Below are 17301 nucleotides of genomic sequence, written 5' to 3'. Positions count from 1 at the left end.
CAACAGGACAGATAAGGTCTGATATTACTATTCATATTTTTGAATCAGATAAATAAAGTTGAGTACATTAGGGTAGGATCATTCACTTGTTTTGCAACAACACCATTATGAAGCTCCACCATCAGTTCCACTTTGTTCTTCAAGCACTTAGACATGCATACACACAGCACTGTGTGTCTGCAGGCTCTGACATATGACAGTAACGCCATATCTCCCCTGTTACGCTGCTGTTACTACCTCAGATGTCAGCTCAGTGGCAGAACAACTTCACCTCACCATTATACCTCTGTGACATTTACACTGACAGCAAGGAAAATAAAGGTGGAACAGAGGCGCTTCGGTTCTGCCTTGAACTTGCAATGTAAAAGGGGCTTAAGTCACCAGTTTAAAGGTCTCAAACTGTATGATGGATTACCTTACACTTTATGTACATTTATAGATCCAAGATGTTTTTTTTTTTTTAAGACAGCCCCATTCCCATAAGAAGAACATTTCGCCAACTTTCCAATAACACCACCACCACAAAGTTCACCTGTTCAGCTTTGAATTGAACTCATTTATGGTACAGTAGGCCCTGCATGGCCTTAACAATATGGAAATGGTCAACAGTTTATAACAGCACATGAAAGAGACAGTTAAACAGGTTTCCAAGCAACAATATTGTGTTGTTCTTGTTGGACAGTTTTGACTGCAAAAGTGAGAAAGGCCACTGACTTATCTTTTTGTTCTTTAAACTGAATGCACACACTGACTTAAAAGTTTCTCTTCACAAAAGGAGGAAACAAGTGCAAATGTTTTCTTACACACACACACACACACACAGACTGAGGACACAGTGTGTAATAAATCAATCGCTTAAGTATGTGGGAGAGCATCCTCTTCTCACGTCCTCTTGACTTAACCACAAGCCCTCCCTCTCTCTCTCTCTCTCTCACACTCTCTCTCTCTCTCTCTCTCTCTCTCTCTCTCTCTTCAACACACACACACACACACCATCGTAAAAACATCATGTTTAATCCTTCACGCACAGAGAGCAAAGAAAAACACACGCTGTCGCCCCTCAATGAACATGAAAACACATGATTTGTACAAATACGCTTCCTGACACAACTGTCACACACACACACACACACACAGCAACACACAAACAACCGAACACAAACTGCTGTACAAAGTGCCCTCAGAGCAGCTCCCACACTTCCCACCAAGCACACGCACTCCTCACACACAGATCTTTTGAAAACGCTCGCAGATAAAAAGGAAATTGAATGCAAGCGCACATGGCCAGAAGCACTCTTTCTGTCTCTTGACACCGAGACTTTATATCTCTGTCTATCTGACGGAGTGTCATGTCTTTCTCTGTCTGTCTATGACTACCATCTCTGTTGGGCTCACCACAGGAAAACACAGCTGGGCTTCCTCTTTTCTCCCTATCATATCATGTTCAATCTCCTCTCTGTCTTTCAGTTTGACATCTCTATCTCCCCCCTCTCACTGCCATGATAAAATACTGCTGTGAATCTGAGAAACAACTTGTCATGTTGTTTCATTTAAAGAACCTCAAAGGCTGTTTTTCCTGCTGAACTTTCTTCATTATGTTTCATTAAATGCTGAAAACACAGCATCCAGTGTTTAATACGGAGAGCAGCAAAACCTCATTCAACAGAGCCAAAGGCCTTGCAATTACTTGCTTGGGTACGCTTGGGTGTGTAGATGTTTGCTTGTTTTCGGAGTGTGTGGGTCTCTGTGTGTGTAAATTCATCACGTCTTCCTGTTCCCAATCCATTAAACAGTAGGGGTGACAAAATATGGATGAAAGGGGTTTCTGGCTGACAGGAACAGGAGCAGGCTATACCAGGCCAGCTGGGAAATGAACCCGTGACCTAATGGATGTACGACACAAAGTCAGACTTAGTGAACTCGTGCCCTTACAGTGGCCTTAATTCCACAAACTGTGACCAGTTAAATGATGGAAAAATGCCGAAAGGCCCCAAAAGACTTAATGGGAATGTGGTAGCTGACTGTAATTACAAGTGTGTGTTGGTGTGTGTGTTGATGTGTCAGTGTGTAAAAGTGTAATTATGAAGTCTCACTCTGAGGGGTTGGGGGCTGGCGGGTCTTTTCTGATTTCCCTTGGTGAGCACTGAAACATTTCCTCAGTGAATGCTTGCATACACACACATACACACTGATGCAAACACACACATACACTCAAATGTGTGTGCTTATAAGAGCACATAAGAGCGTGCACACTATTTGAGCCTTTGATTAGTTGAGTACACATGTGTTTGAATGGAAGTCTTACCTTGCCCTTCAAGGTTTAATTGTATGTTTGGGTATTTCACAGGCTCGTCTCTACACGCAGGTCCTTGGTAACTAATGTGGCCTCCATCTTTCTTGCTTTGTAAAGGGTTAGCAAATGGAGCAGGAACTCTTGATACTTCTGCTCTTTTACAGTGCTTCATGAAACTGACATCTGTTATTTAATGCTTTGCTCACCGCAAAAGCTCATTTATTATTTTAATGAAAACATTTAAAAACTGCCTTTTTCATTTTGAGAATCAGTGCCAAGCTGGCCCAAATTAGACATTTAAAAAATGTTCTTAATGCCCTTATGCCCATGGTGAAAGCACATTTTATAAGTCTATACTATCTTTATTTAAAACTTTAAACTGTTGGGTCTTATCATCCCTTATTGGAGTGATTTCCAAGAGTTAAAGATGGATACGTGCAGGGTTTTTTTTTTTCATTCTTGAAAGGCATTACAGAGGGAGTATTTAAGGATTATTATTATTTAACCTCTCTACGCTAAGGGTTGCTCTCTTTCCACTTTCTGAGATTTTTCTGCCTATGTTTGAGGGTGGAATATAAATTGACGCAGTTCTTCTATCATAAAAGGCAGGTGAAAAACGAGATTCTTCTGACTTTAAAAAACATTTCTTTGGTTGTTGTTGCTGAATATTCAAGAGACTTTTTACTCTGCAATGAGAATCCACAGTGGGGCCATGAAAGATGATATGTAGCATCTCTGAGCTCTTCAACTCCTTAATCCGTGTTAACAGACTCTTTCTCAAAGGCTTCTTGCAGCAATCAGCTAATTGACAACAACAGCAACCCAGGTCAGGTTGTGTGTGAGAGAAACAATGCAGAGGTGTAAAGTTCAGCATCTGTTCCGGGTGTCAGCTTCCCTTGTCTTCTCACACTGGTGAAAACATCTCATTGTTAAAAAATATTCTCAAAACACACATAAACTATTATTTAGCAGCAACGCTATGAGAACAATGCCGAGCGAGAGAAGTCTCCAATATTCAAATGGTGCTTTCATCTCTCAGTGGAGGTCACAGGTGACAGACACGACGAGAATACTTGTTTTCGCCTTCATTTACACACACACCTGCTCTGCAGAATAACAATAGTGGTGCAGCGCAGAAGGACACACATTGTGTATCAGCTTCAGGTTTGTTGTCAAAAGGAGACTAACCAGGCTTAACGTGTAACTACAGAAGAGGAAAAATGGCATGGCAAGGAATGGATTCACCTCGTGGGAAAGAAAAGAACAGGTGTGTGTGTGTGTGTGTGTGTGTGTGTGTGTGTGTGTGTGTGTGTGTTTCTGTGTCGCCCTGCAGGGTGGCAGTCAGTCAGCCGGTAAGGACCAGCGCAGACATGCTGAATTATTTAAATGTCCGTGCTGTGTGTGCTTTGTGTGTACGTGTGTGTATAGAGTTATAAAATAGTAAAACATCCCCCATCTCCTCTAATTTCATCACACAAGGACAAACACACACACACACAGACTTCGGGGAAGTAACCTGTGTTTGACAGCTGAATCCAGTTGTGTGTGTGTGTGTGTGTGTGTGTGTGTGTGTGTGTGACAGTACTTCTACACAAATCTCTCAAACCAAATGACACATATAACCCGAATATCCTTTGTCCCTTTCCCTTTTTTTCCTCACAACTTTTCCTTTTTCATTTGTCACAAACTCTTCTTTCCCTCACCTCACCTCACCCCACCCTCCTCTAACCACTCTGCCGATGTATTTAATTCTCCTCTCTTGACATTCTTCCAGGCTGTGTTGCTGGGACCTCTGATCTTTCCAGAGGGATTCGTGGTCAACACCCCTGTCTGCTATTCTCATTATTCCTCCTCTCCTCCTTGTCTCCGTTCATCCATCCATCCCTCCTTTTTTTTTTTTTTTGCTCTGTGTTTCCCCTGTGAACACTTCTTTCCTCTCCTTCGGCCTACTTCCCTTCACTCGCTTGTTCCCCTATGAACCTCACTCTTCTCCCTTTGGCTTCCACCTCTCTTCCTCCCTCTTCCTCTTTTTCTCTGCCTATCACTTCAATGCTTGACTGCTTGACCTTTTGCTTGTGTTTTTCTATCTGTATTTCTTTCTCTCCCTCTTTTTCAACTTTCCTTCACCCACAGCAGCCTCCTCTATGCCTCTCTCTTCATCCATCCTCTCTCCCACAGATTGAAGTGGGAATGGGAGGATTCGGTCTTGGCTGAGGCCTTGAGTAATGGCAGCGAGTCAGGAGGGCTAGATAATGTAGTTGTACCACATTGAGCTTAAAAGCATCTCTACCGACAAAAAGGTCCAAGACCCCTGCAGATGAACACACAAACTGAGGCAACTTCATCTCTGAACTCCAGGTCAATGAAAATTGCTGCTTTTCTCACCAAATGGGTGACCTCATGGTAAACAGGCGTACAGCCAAATGTGTATATTTAATAGCTCATCCAGAGAAAAAAATGGAATTTTAAAATACAAAATAGTTTCCACTTTTTCTCCAACAGAGAAGATGCTCAGCAAGCTTCTGCAGTGAGGATTTCGAGTGTACCATTCGCTGTCCCCGTTTCTTATACTTTGCCCATCTGTTGGTTCCTTCCCATAATTCTCTGGTGCATGTCTTGATTCAGTACCTGTCATTCGGGAGCCTGTCAGTACAACGCAGGAACAAATGCTGTATGAATATTACTTCTCCTACTCCCCAAAACATTCCTGCAAGTTGACATGTATTCCATATGTTCCATCTGGCTCACTGTGGGCCTTAATGACACTATCACAGGCATTACAGATCACACAAATCATCATGATGCTGTGTGACATTAGCTCCGCCTCTACAGGCTGGTTCACAGATGTTTAAACTAAAGTGTGTGTGTGTGTGTGTGTGTGTGTGTGTGTGTGTGTGCACAGTGGCTGCTTTAATAAGAGTAACTGGTGTGAGAAATAAGCTAGCATGCACAAAAAGTGGTTGAAAACACACACTTTTCTACACGCATACATGTATTTGTGTGCGTATTGTCTGTCAAAAAAACATAACTCTCTGTTGTGGTTAAGTGTGTGTGTGTGTGCGTGTGTGTGTGTGTGTGTGTGTGTGTGTGTGTGTGTGTGTGTGTGTGTGTGTGTGTGTGTGTGTGTGTGTGTGTGTGTGTGTGAGAGCGAGAGAACAGAAAGTATGCTATGCTCATATTTTAGTTTTTCTTTTATCCATGTGGCTCCCATTCATTTTTGTCCTCCTTTAATGCCTCTTGCTCATAAAACACTAATTTAATAATTCACCCAGACAGACACACACACACCAAAACACTGTGGCCAAGTGCTGAAAGTCATTTGTTCAGGCAGCATAAACTCGCCTGTCTAAACCCTGATGACTTTCTCAGGAACATATGGAGGGAGGGAGAACAGATGATGGAGTGCTGAGGGAGGCAAGAGAGGAGAGATGGAAAAGAGAGCAAGAATGGAGGGGTGAGGTGGATGAAGATGTGAGCAGTGTGTGGACAAGGAGGGAGGATGAGATGGGTGAAGAGATTTTGAGAGAACTAGTGAAGGGGGTGAGTACATGAACATGTCAGGTAAGAGATTCATGGACAAATGGATGGTGTGATGTAGGTTCATCAAGTTCAACAGAAGGTAGTTGGGTCACTTCTGTGTATCCCTTGCTTGGGTATAGAAAGGCTTCTATATTGGATGAAATCAATAAATCAATGCTCCTTTACAGCTTTCCTGTGCATTGAAGTAAAAATAAAAAAAAGTAAAATATTACATGCTTACAACCGCTCCAGGATCTGCTATCAATTATAAAAGCCATTTCCTCGAGTTATCCTCTGAATGCAGACATGGGATTTTACACACCCAAGATATAAAACACTCTGCCAAAATATCTTCTTGGCTGTTGCTTTTGCGTTATTTATATATCTTTCTTACACAGACGCCAACTTACATCCCAAAAACAAACAGAGATAGTTGGGAATACAAGTTGGGGATACATCAGCTTAGAAGGACAGACATTGATCTCAAGGTTAGCATGATCTCCTGATCTTTATACAAAAATTACCATCACTCTAGTAACCTTTTTTAAACTCTCTAGGCTCAGTAAAAAAATCAGATTGCTGCACAGTCTGACCTGCCGTGGGGGCCAAAATGCTCTAAAGACCCTTACCATTTGGTGTTATGTTGTGCATGCATGTGTGTTTAGAAGACAAGGGAAGGATGTTCAACAAGAAGCTGGCGCTGATTTATTCTAAACCCCTCCTCCTCTTCCTCCTCAAACACCCACACACTCACAATCACATGCATGCCCACACACCTCTCTGTGTCTCCCTAAGCATTCAGCTCTGAGGCAGCTTTCCAGGGTTATGGGGAAATCAAGGGGGCTTATGGGGGATGACACCAACAGCTAACCTTAAAACATCATCATTAATCTGGCTATTGTTGTTTCATACCCTGCAGTCAGCAGAATATTGCTGATTGGCGGACATTACAGATTGAAAGGTAAACTGATTTATTGGGTCATTTTTTAATACAGGTTAATGGAACAATTTAGGGACCACTTATATTTTTATTTTGAACATAATCCCCAAACAAGTGTAATAGCTATAAACCTGATGAAAAACATGATTACACCCACTTTCTTGTCTTCCTCTTATCATTCTGTACTTTTTTTTTTCTCCCTCACTACATTTTGTTCCACATCTCCCTGTGTTTTATCCATCAATCACTGCTCTGCGAGTTAGCTACAGCTATAAGCCTTCTGGGATCTGCAGTCCACAGAGGAACCGCATTCAAATGGTAAGACTGGCTCTCCTGTTTCCTTCATACAGCGAGAAGCAGTTGCACATATGCATGTGAGTGTGTGTGCATGCATAAGGTTAATGGAGGAATGATGGTTTATAGCACACAGCTAGACGTGGCATTGGACCGCAGGAAAAACACATGTGAGCGCTAGAGCAGTGGGAGCACAAGTGTGATGGAAAAAGCAGCCACAACCACTGGAACGCTCCTGCACTTTAACTGCAGTTGCAACGGTTTTTTTAAAGACCCGCAGCACTGTCTGCTTCATTTCTGCCCAGCACTCCCAGTCTGCAGCCCACTGACTGATGATTCATCACGCTTTAACGCCTCTGAGAGAAGCAGCTCACAGAACCTGTCCAAGCAGGTCGACACTAGGCAGAAATCTGACCAGTAAGTAACAGAATCCAGATGGGATGTGAAAAGCAGACTGCGCAGTGTGAGCCTAGCTGCATTCAGTGACGTAAGGTATCTTTTTTTTTTTTTTTTTTTAGCTTGGAGACGTGTGCTGTTTCTGGCTCGGTCGTAAACCTTTAAACGAAGCCAACTGAACGGCGGTGGAATGGCTGTAATTGCAGACACACCGGTTGAATTCTGGGCTTGTGGTCAACTCTTGCTGCATATATTCCGTCTCATGCTTTTCTCAGCCTCTTCCATATGTGTGCATGTCGAGGCATGTGTGTCACCTAAGAGCATCCAGACTTTCTCCAGTCGCCCTGATTAGTTTGCGGTCAAACCCCCTGGCACCAGTGTGTGTGTGTGTGTGTGTGTGTGTGTGTGTGTGTGTTTTTGTACATGAGCCTGAGCCTACCTTGTGATTCTTGCCATGCCTGTAGATCATCCAGTCCTCTCCATTGGTGCTGACCTCCAGCTTGAAGGTGGTGACATGGTAAGCCTTCTGAGTTTCCTTTGAAATGGCGCCTTGAGTGGCTATGCCTGTTAGCACCTTTAGAGTATGTAGGTCCACCTGTTGGCAAAGTAATAGAAGCATAGAGACCTATTAGTATAGAATAAAACATCATTCGCATTAAAATGAAAGACGCTACATTAAACAAGCGGGAACTGATCAATCTGCTGGTTTTGAAAAGTGTCTCAAAGCAGAAGAACAGAGCAACACAGTGGAAGCATTACTGAATATTGTTTTGTTTTTTAATAAAATAACTGAATTTAAGATATAAATCCAAAGTAATGATAACAGAATAGAAAGAGGAGAAAACGCCTTCTAAAGTCCTAAAAATACCTCCTGTATTTGTATGTGCTAAATTCAATCACACTTCTGTTTGCAACCAAAAACCAAAGTTAAACACCTTTAAAAATGCCCTCTAACTGAAGCTTTTGAAACAGTACACTGACTACATTCAACTATAACCACACAAATATCCACCGAAACTTATCAACATCCATCTCTCACCTTTCCTGCTCTCCTTTCCTCTGCCTCTCATCTCTCCTCCCCACCCCCTCTCTCCCCTCTCCCCTGCCTCCCTCCTGGCCGATCAATAGTAATGACCTGGGGCTCATTTTAATTTCCTCCCATACAATAGCCATAATCACCTTCCCATCCTGATTGTGGATGCAACGCTACGTGTTCCGAATGCTGCTAGCTGTGTAGTGTATCGAAAACATGGATCCCAGTGCATAACAGATGCAGAATACGGACTCCTTTATTCCAAAGTCCCTCAAGTAGATACACATTTGTTTTGCTCAACAGTGCCCAAAATGAGTAACTCAAGCAGAAAAAGTTCATAATAGAAAGAGACAAAAGGTATTCTCTGTGATTCAATTTGTTCAGTATGGTTTAATAGATGTAATTTGTACTGTTCCTTGTGAAGAACGCAGCACACATTAGTATATCCCAATTTTTATGCCCTCAGTTTACATGTTCTCTGCTACACTGGGATATCGATCGGAGATACAGGCGTCTACTTTAAAAAATAACCTTTTGTATGGAAGAGAAAAGAGCCTCAGACAAAAAAGAGGCTGCAGACAAATAAAGAGCACAAGATGAGAAAGGGTTTATTGTAAGTTATAACATTTTTTCTCCTCCATTGGAGCTGTTGAAACCTGTAGATTAATCAGAACTTGTTGTGTGTGTTTCAGAGTGTGTGTGTGTGTGTGTGTGCGCTGCGTGTCCCACAGGGGTATAGCACAAAACACGGAGGGAGGTAAAATGCTGCGCTTGTTATCTGTCAGAGAGACAGGTGTTTTAGATTAGTTCCAACACACACACACACACACACACACACACACACACACACACACACACACACATGCCCCTGCACGCTTAGGGCTAGACAGAGATCCAGCAAGACAACTAATCGATAGTCCGGAACTGAGGACAGGAATGAATGAGAAGAGGAAGGGCCAGGAGAAAAGGAATTTGAGAGAGAGAGAGATAGAGAGAGAAGGAGGTGAAGAATAAATGAATGAGGGGGGGGGGAGAAAGAGAAAGAGAAAGAGTGAGAGAGGGAGTGAGAGAGATGCTAAGTGAGCCTTCCCAAGGCTTCTCATCAATCACAGAGTTGTTAGAATAACGGAGCCACCAGAGCTCACATCATCAATCTGCAGCACACCTCACTGGACCAGAGCAGAGACACACAGAATAGATCAGATCAGAAGAGAAATGAACAGAAAAGACTGTTATAGTGTGAAATAGAAAAAAAAAGAAGAGAAGAGAAGAGAAGAGAAGAGAAGGAGAGGAGAGGAGAGGAGAGAAGAGAAGAGAAGAGAAGAGAAGAGAAGAGAAGAGAAGAGAAGGAGAGTAGAGGAGAGGAGAGAAGAGAAGAGAAGAGAAGAGAAGAGAAGAGAAGAGAAGAGAAGAGAAGAGAAGGAGAGGAGAGAAGAGAAGAGAAGAGAAGAGAAGAGAAAAGAAGAGAAGAGAAGAGAATAGAAGAGAAGAGAAGGAGAGAAGAGAAGAGAAGAGAAGAGAAAAGAAGAGAAGAGAAGAGAATAGAAGAGAAGAGAAGGAGAGGAGAGGAGAGGAGAGAAGAGAAGAGAAGGGACTTTGGTAGGGAATCTTAGAGTCGCTGGTTCAAGTCTTGGTGCGGACCAAAATATAGAAGTTGGTATGGTAGTCGGAGGGTTACTTCCTAAGTACGGCCAATGTGCTCTTGAGGAAGGCACTGAAACCCGATGTATTTGTGTATTTGTGTATTTGTGTATTTCGGGTTTAAGTGTGTTAGAAGCATTTCTCTCAATCACAGAGTGTAAACCAGAATTTTCCTCAGGGATTAATAAAGTATGTAAAAAGAATAAATAAAATACAATAGAAAATAATTGTAAATAATTTATCTGAACCAAATAGAATGGAATGGCACGCGACGGGATTGAGTTGAAAATAAATGAATAGAATAGAACAGAAGTAGAAAAGAATAGAAAACACCAACATAAGCTAAATCAGAGAAAGTCCCTTTGAAGAGAGATTTAAACCACACACGTGGCTCTTGAGCCAACAAAACACACATGCCTGAGCCGCATGGGTCACACATACTATCGCACACACTCATACACACATATTAAAACGCACCACACACACTCAGTTATAAGAGAACCGGGTGCAAATTCAAGAGGGAGAGGCATGTTGGCATTTATGACAGCTGCTTGTCAAGACAGGAGCTTGCAAACACACACCCACATAAACACAGTCAAACATGTACACAAAGACACACACACACAGGGCCTTGCTCTCTGCTAGGTGTTAACGCAGGGGAACAGCTGAGAGCCTCTGTGGAACGCAGACACCTGACCGCAACACCGGGGACCAGATAGAGGCTGCATGACAACATGAGGGGAGCAGAAGCTTCATTTGCAGCCGACTGTCAAGATACTTTTTACGCCAAAACTCTGATGTTTCATAAATGATGACATCCAAATCAGGGATCTTTCCATTGGCTGATGAGACGATAAGGCCAAGATGAACGACAAAAAAAAAAATTCCAAGCAAATATGGAGAGTCGTTTAACTTAAGGACATTGGGCAAATTCTTCAATGTCAGCTCGTTTTAAAAGTGTTCGGGAGAGAGAGCACGAGAGAGTGCTGTCAGCTGCAGTGGAGGTGAGACAGGAAGGAAGCCTGATGAGACTGATGAGACCTTGGCCTCATGCTACCTCCTGGCCTCGGTCACTTCCTGTGTTTGCTGGCCCACATTTTGGCCTCAGTGGAGCGCAGACAATCAAAACTACTGCTTCCATTCAACATCTGTCTGCTGTGGCTGTCTGTGGTTTAATCTTTGTTCCTGAAAAAATAATAGATGAGGTGTTTGCCTGGTTCTTATCTCTCGCTGGATCCTTTAACGTTAAATGAAAAAGCGTCATCATTTAATGGAAGCTGCACATCTTAGGCTATCCAATCTCCGACTTGGAAAAAGGATGGAAAGAAAGAAAGTAAAATCATACCATTTGAATTTGTGGGATGATTGTCGACAAGATTTTTTCAGGGAAACAGAAAATGAAGCAGTTTGTAATCTGCTTTAAGCGATGAGCTTTTGGCTTTCAAAACTTCCCCTTAGAAGTGGACAAATGCAGCAGATTACATCTGACATTAACTGAAGAAAATCTAGTTTTCTAAGTTTTGTTGCTGTACTGTGCAAAGCACACCATTATCAAACAGTACAGAACAAAGCTGAACTCTCCACAATGCTACTGCACAAGATGTTCACACCCAACAAGATAGTGTGTTTACAGAGCGCGTCTTTCTGTTCAGTGCACCGGTTTGGATCCATTTCTGGCTGAGCTTGTGTATGAACCTCACACTGCCTTTCCCCTCTCACCCAGACAGGCCTCATAACTCAGCTTCGGCACAGGAATGGCACAAAGTTGGCACTGCGATAGAATACAGGAAACAATGCCTTACCCAAGCATGTAGCTGTTAAACCTTGATATCACTACACCTCCCACTCGCTCGCTCTCACTCACTCACTTTCTCCCTCCCCCCACACACACACACACATAATATCCACAACACAAATATAGATGTGGTAGAGTTATTATGTGTGACTTGTCAACACAAAAAAAGTGATGCTATAAAAATCAGAATGCAGGCTGCTTTTAGTTAAGGCGGGGTAAAGTTGTGAAAGTGAAAGATCTTTTTGTCAGGATTGGGATTTCGCTAAATCGAATTAAAAATGAAAAATCATAAATTCAAACAGGTTTTTGATTTTGCACCATGTGTTGGCTATCTTGCTGTGAAATAGTCATTTTCTAATACTGTGCAGTATAAGGTAATAACTGCCTGAAATCTCTTCAGTTTTTAAGGGCAGAGCATAACACTTCCTTAAGAACGAGCACGGAAAGGGAAAAGATGTTAAGTAGTGAAATGAAGTCCAGTACTGTCAGAGACAATGTTTTTCATCCTGACACTGTGGATGTAAACAGCCAACAAAAGTAATTTGGCAAAGTTAGGGGAGGATTGGTTCCACTGTTTTACAGTAAGTTAATCAGTAGTAATGTGTAGAGCATGTTTTCAGAGTTGAACCATGGCCACGTGCTTCACCAGCTTTACAGGGAATTGCTAATGTCCTAACTGCTCTACAAGCAGATATTGAAATGCTGCTTTGGATATATAAAAGCTAAAAAGAAATGAAATATGGTCACAATGCATTTGCCAATTGAAGTATTTTTGCTATTGCAAATGTGTGGTATGTAAAGGGAATTTCTAAGGGACAGGGTTGATATAATGTTTGGCCTTATGTGTGACTTTAATCCGTGATTTAGGATTCATGCCTGCAGTTGCAAGCGACATTAATTCAGAGCGCTGATATAGACATGTTAATGGAACCATTGAATCCTACTTTGATTTCCCTCGGGTTTAATTTCTGGAACTAAAGCTAAGAACAACAAACTCGTACCTGTATGTACTCCCTGTTGCTGTCTTTGTTTGGCGTCCATCCATTGTCGTTGTAATTGAGTCGGGCCTGTCGGGGCAGCCAGTGCTCATCGTAGAAACTTGACGAGGCTGTGATCTGGTCGTCTGTGATCTTACCCGACTCCAGACCAAAAGCATTACTACAGTGGAAAGCTACAAGAGGGTGTAAAGAGAGGAAGAGATTAAGCACAAGATTCGTGCAAATTCTCCAATTTGTTTAAATAAAAAAAAAAGCTTTGACTTACTTTCACTGACTTCCTTGTGTGTCATGTTGTACCGAGCTGAGAAGCCGTCTTTTGCCACAGCCATGTCAGTGTGGAAGGACAGAGCGAGAATCCCGGTAGACGATTGGATCTCTGGAGGAAACCTGGTCCCACAGTATCGACCAATCAGCGGGCCCACTGTTGATATGAGGAGAAGTATTGCGTTAGCCGTCAGTCTGTTAAAATCCTGCTGTCAACCTGTATGACCCATGATGTTATACATTATCAGTTACACACGACCTGTCAAGGAGCTCACTCATCCAGGTATCAAGAGGTTACGCTGAGTTTTCATTCTTTAACAAATCTCTTTATCTCATAATCGTCACATTTGTTACTCTGTATCCAATGTTATTTTCATTGCATTTTTCCAATCATCCATTATCTCTGATTCCCTCCTCCACTGACAGCTGCTCGTCACTCCACCCTCTCATGTCATCACCTCTCTCTCCTCCATTTATCCACTCTCTCTCTATATATATATATAGAGTGGATAAATGTATATATATATATATATATATATATATACAGCGCGTGTGTAAATCCAAGGATCTAAGTGATTCTTCTACTGTCTTCTTCTCTGATTCCACAACTTGTACATGTCAACACAAACAGATGAGTGTGATTAAGAGCCCAAGGGTGTGTGTGTGTGTGTGTGTGTGTTAGTTTGTGTGTGTGTGTGTGTGTTTGTGTGAAGGGCTGGGAGCACAGATAGTAGACTCATCCTGCTCTTCTGTGACTCCTCTCTCACACTAACAGACACACACATGAGGAGGCCCGGAGAAGAGGAGGAGGAGGAAGACGAGAAAATAGCTGCTAATCGATCTGTGCTATTGATTTTTTTCTTTCCTTTTGGAACGGGTGGATGTTTGAAATAGGGCTCTTGAGCAAATAACAGTGATAACTCTTTACTTGATGGAGAGGAGAGGAGAGGAAAGATTTAATATTTCTAGCTTACAGGCAAAAATGGCAAAATTTATGTTTATAAATTAGTTGCAACTTTTTTCTTAAGAAAAGACAAAGGCACATTTGACCCTTGCACACACATGTGGAAACATACAAACACATAATGCCATAACCTCTTCACTTTAAAAATTGGTATGTGAAGAAATGAACCCTACCCCGGGATTGAAAAAATGTACTAACAGTCAAATTCTAACTATTTTCCTTCGCAAACAGTTTTTTTTCCCTCTCAATTTAATTAAGTTGGAAATACTTTCTATGGTTGTTTATCCTCTGTTTCCTTTTGCCCTTCCTTTGAATAAACAGATTCTAAAGCCAGGTCTCTCTTTTCAATCTCTCCTCCCTCTTGCCAAAAGCCTTTAACCTTATAAGAAACATACATGGTCATTGTTTTTGCCTTAGGTCTTTTCCTTCATCCTCCCTTCCTGCTTAAGACTGCACACTCCTGTACAGGGAGAATCCAAGTCCTTCAACTATGAAGCTCATCCTGCAGAGTTCCTTCCCTTTCAACCTCCTCCCACTTCATTTCACCTTCCTTCCCTTCCTTTCATCCTGATATCTTTCTTGTGGTCTTTGCACATCACTCACAGCAGAACCCTTTCATCCTCTCTTTCCCTAAAACCACAGTTTTATCTTACATCTAGTCATCTTCATTTCCTTCTTTGTTTTGAGGGTAGGTGATTTAGTTATAGTTGTGGAAATTCTCTTTACATTCAAACACAAGCAAAAGAATCAAATGTTCTGTCAAGAGAAGGGGGAAATGAAGCTGTTGAAACACTGTAATAAGTTCACACAATCCTTTATTGAACCTGTATGAAATACTTTGACCACCATGTCTTCCAATCTGCCTAATACTCAAGATTTGAGGATGTAGGAATAAAAAAATAACCCAGTACCCTATCCGAAACTCAAATAGAAGAGTATGAAATACTACAGAAAATATACACTTCCAAGTTGACCCTCCCTTCCCGTTTCCAGTGCTTCTTGCTGAACTCTTTCCAAATCAACCTGTTTCTCTATCCTTCCCAGTCTCCTTCCTGAGGGCGGACCAGAGGTCTCCTGAGCTTCATTTACTCATCCCAACATCTCCTCCCTTTGTTCCAGTCTCCCCAACAGCAGAGGACTTCTCTCTGCCCTTCCACCGCTCTTCTTTTGCTTTCTACCTCTTCCAACCCTTGAAACTGGATCCAAGCTCTCTGTGCCTTAGATTCGTCCTTCTAAGCTTTTCCAGTCCTCCTGAGCAGCTAGAACAGAAATATCCTAACCCTCTACCGTTCCTCCTCTCACCTCCCCTCTTTTCTCCTTCCTCTCAGCTATTCCTTTTTTTATTTTCCCCTTGAAAAACTTGTGTTGTTTCTCCACACTGTGTGCCAACATCCCGCCTGTAAGCTCAGCTTTCATCTACCAACGCAGAGCTACTAAAATAGTTGCTACTCCACCTCAGTCAATAATGATGTAGGCAGGGCAGAATGCACAACATTTTAACTTTGCCCGAGTATTGACTCATGAGGAGGTAGAATGATTGTTCTGCACCTCCATTAGAATCATCATTATCAATGCTTTCATCAAAACAACATGGTCATTTGCAGATGATCATTATGGGGTGAAGAAAACACTGATCCATCTGATCGCTGTCTCACCTCCTGGAAGCCCGTCCCACACTTCCAGCCAATCGTACTTGCAGTCCCCCTCGCTTCCTGGAAGGGGGTCATTCTCCAGGTCAAAAGTGAGGAAGGTGAGGGTGACATCCATGCTGGGCGGCACGATGATGATGAAGGAGCACTCCAGGTTGTGAGGGTATTTGTCAGGGAAGCCTGGGGATTCGATGAGACCCGTGGGACTGGTGAAGTTGCGGGAACAGTCTGATCCTGGGATACAAAAACAGAAGAAAAATGTACATTGAGAGATGCATTTTAAATAAAAACCTTGAAATAAAAAAATGTATTCAGGAAAGGCCATAGATTGGGATTACACCAAGAATAATATTATTCTGTGCAGACACGTCGAGGTAAAGTTTAAGAGGAGGCAAATTAAAGAATTCCTTATTTAGCTTTCTTAGCTTTCCTGGCCAGATAAAAGTCTGACTGTGTGAGATTAACTGACTTCATATTGAATACTTAAAATGCAGGAAATTTAGCTCAATTTAAGCTGAACCTAGTGCAAGAGTGATATGAATACAAATCTGTGTATCAAATCAATTGATATGCACACAATTCAGGTTTATCCCCTTCACAAAAAAAGAAAATTGTTACAAATTGTCCCCCACATGTCTTTTCAAGAGGTTAAATAGTAATCTCTTAACTTAGAATTGAAATCACAAACATGCATGTAATTCCTCAAAAGACATGACTCGTCTTTGAGTATTTACACAGAGTTCAGGGCATTCAACAGAGACAAGAGAAAACTACAATAAGGACAATAAACGTGAATGAATATACAGCGGGCAATAAAGTGAAGCGAGAGTTCAGAAAAGGTAGAGCAGAGGAAAAGGAAGATATGATACTGAAGACGACATGTAGGATGACCCAAAATAGGAACTGGCCTGACACTGTTTATAGTATCATGGTTGGATGGTCTAACAGTTATGAGAAGCTTTAGTAATTATCACACACACACACACGCGCGCACACACGCGCACACACACACACACACACACACACACACACACACACACACACACACACACACACACACACACACACACACACACACACACACACACACACACACACACACACACACACACAGTCTTCTGGGGTAATGTAGGGCTCTTTTTTCTGAACTACAGTAATACCCTCTTCATTAATACTTCCACACACACACGCAAACACACACACACATGGGTTATAGAGTGGATATGTTCAAAGCAACTGGACTATTATTCCAGTCCATCCAGCCATGTATGACCCAACACCCAGACAGACACATGCACACACACACACACACACACACACACACACACACACACACACACACACACACACTCACACTGTCTAAGCCTCTTATGGTAACCCATTTCCCTCCAGTCTGTTTGGGTGTCTGCTATTGTGCTCCCGTGCTTGCATGAGTAAATGAGGAGAAAGTGAGTGTAGTACATTAAAAGAGTGTGTGTGTGTGTGTGTGTGTGTGTGTGTGTGTGTGTGTGTGTG

At 42.2% G+C, this 17301-nt stretch overlaps 1 protein-coding gene across 3 annotated transcripts in view; it reads right to left on the bottom strand.

Annotated features, from left to right (window-relative positions):
* LOC109994496 (neuropilin-2) overlaps nt 1-17301 on the bottom strand; it is a 98961-nt gene that overhangs the window by 47374 nt on the left and 34286 nt on the right. For all 3 annotated transcript variants that reach the window (XM_020647857.3, XM_020647856.3, XM_020647858.3), the window contains exons 4-7: nt 15793-16020; nt 13175-13330; nt 12913-13082; nt 7882-8037 (exon numbers count right to left, since the gene is read on the bottom strand). In XM_020647857.3, coding sequence (XP_020503513.1) covers nt 7882-8037; nt 12913-13082; nt 13175-13330; nt 15793-16020 — 710 coding nt within the window. The remainder of the gene's footprint in view (nt 1-7881; nt 8038-12912; nt 13083-13174; nt 13331-15792; nt 16021-17301) is intronic.

The sequence above is a fragment of the Labrus bergylta genome, chromosome 13 (assembly GCF_963930695.1).
Source record: "Labrus bergylta chromosome 13, fLabBer1.1, whole genome shotgun sequence".
In the NCBI taxonomy this organism is placed as follows: Eukaryota; Metazoa; Chordata; class Actinopteri; order Labriformes; family Labridae; genus Labrus; species Labrus bergylta.
The sequence above is the reverse complement of the archived record's forward strand: the minus strand, read 5'-3'. Positions and strand labels throughout refer to the sequence as shown.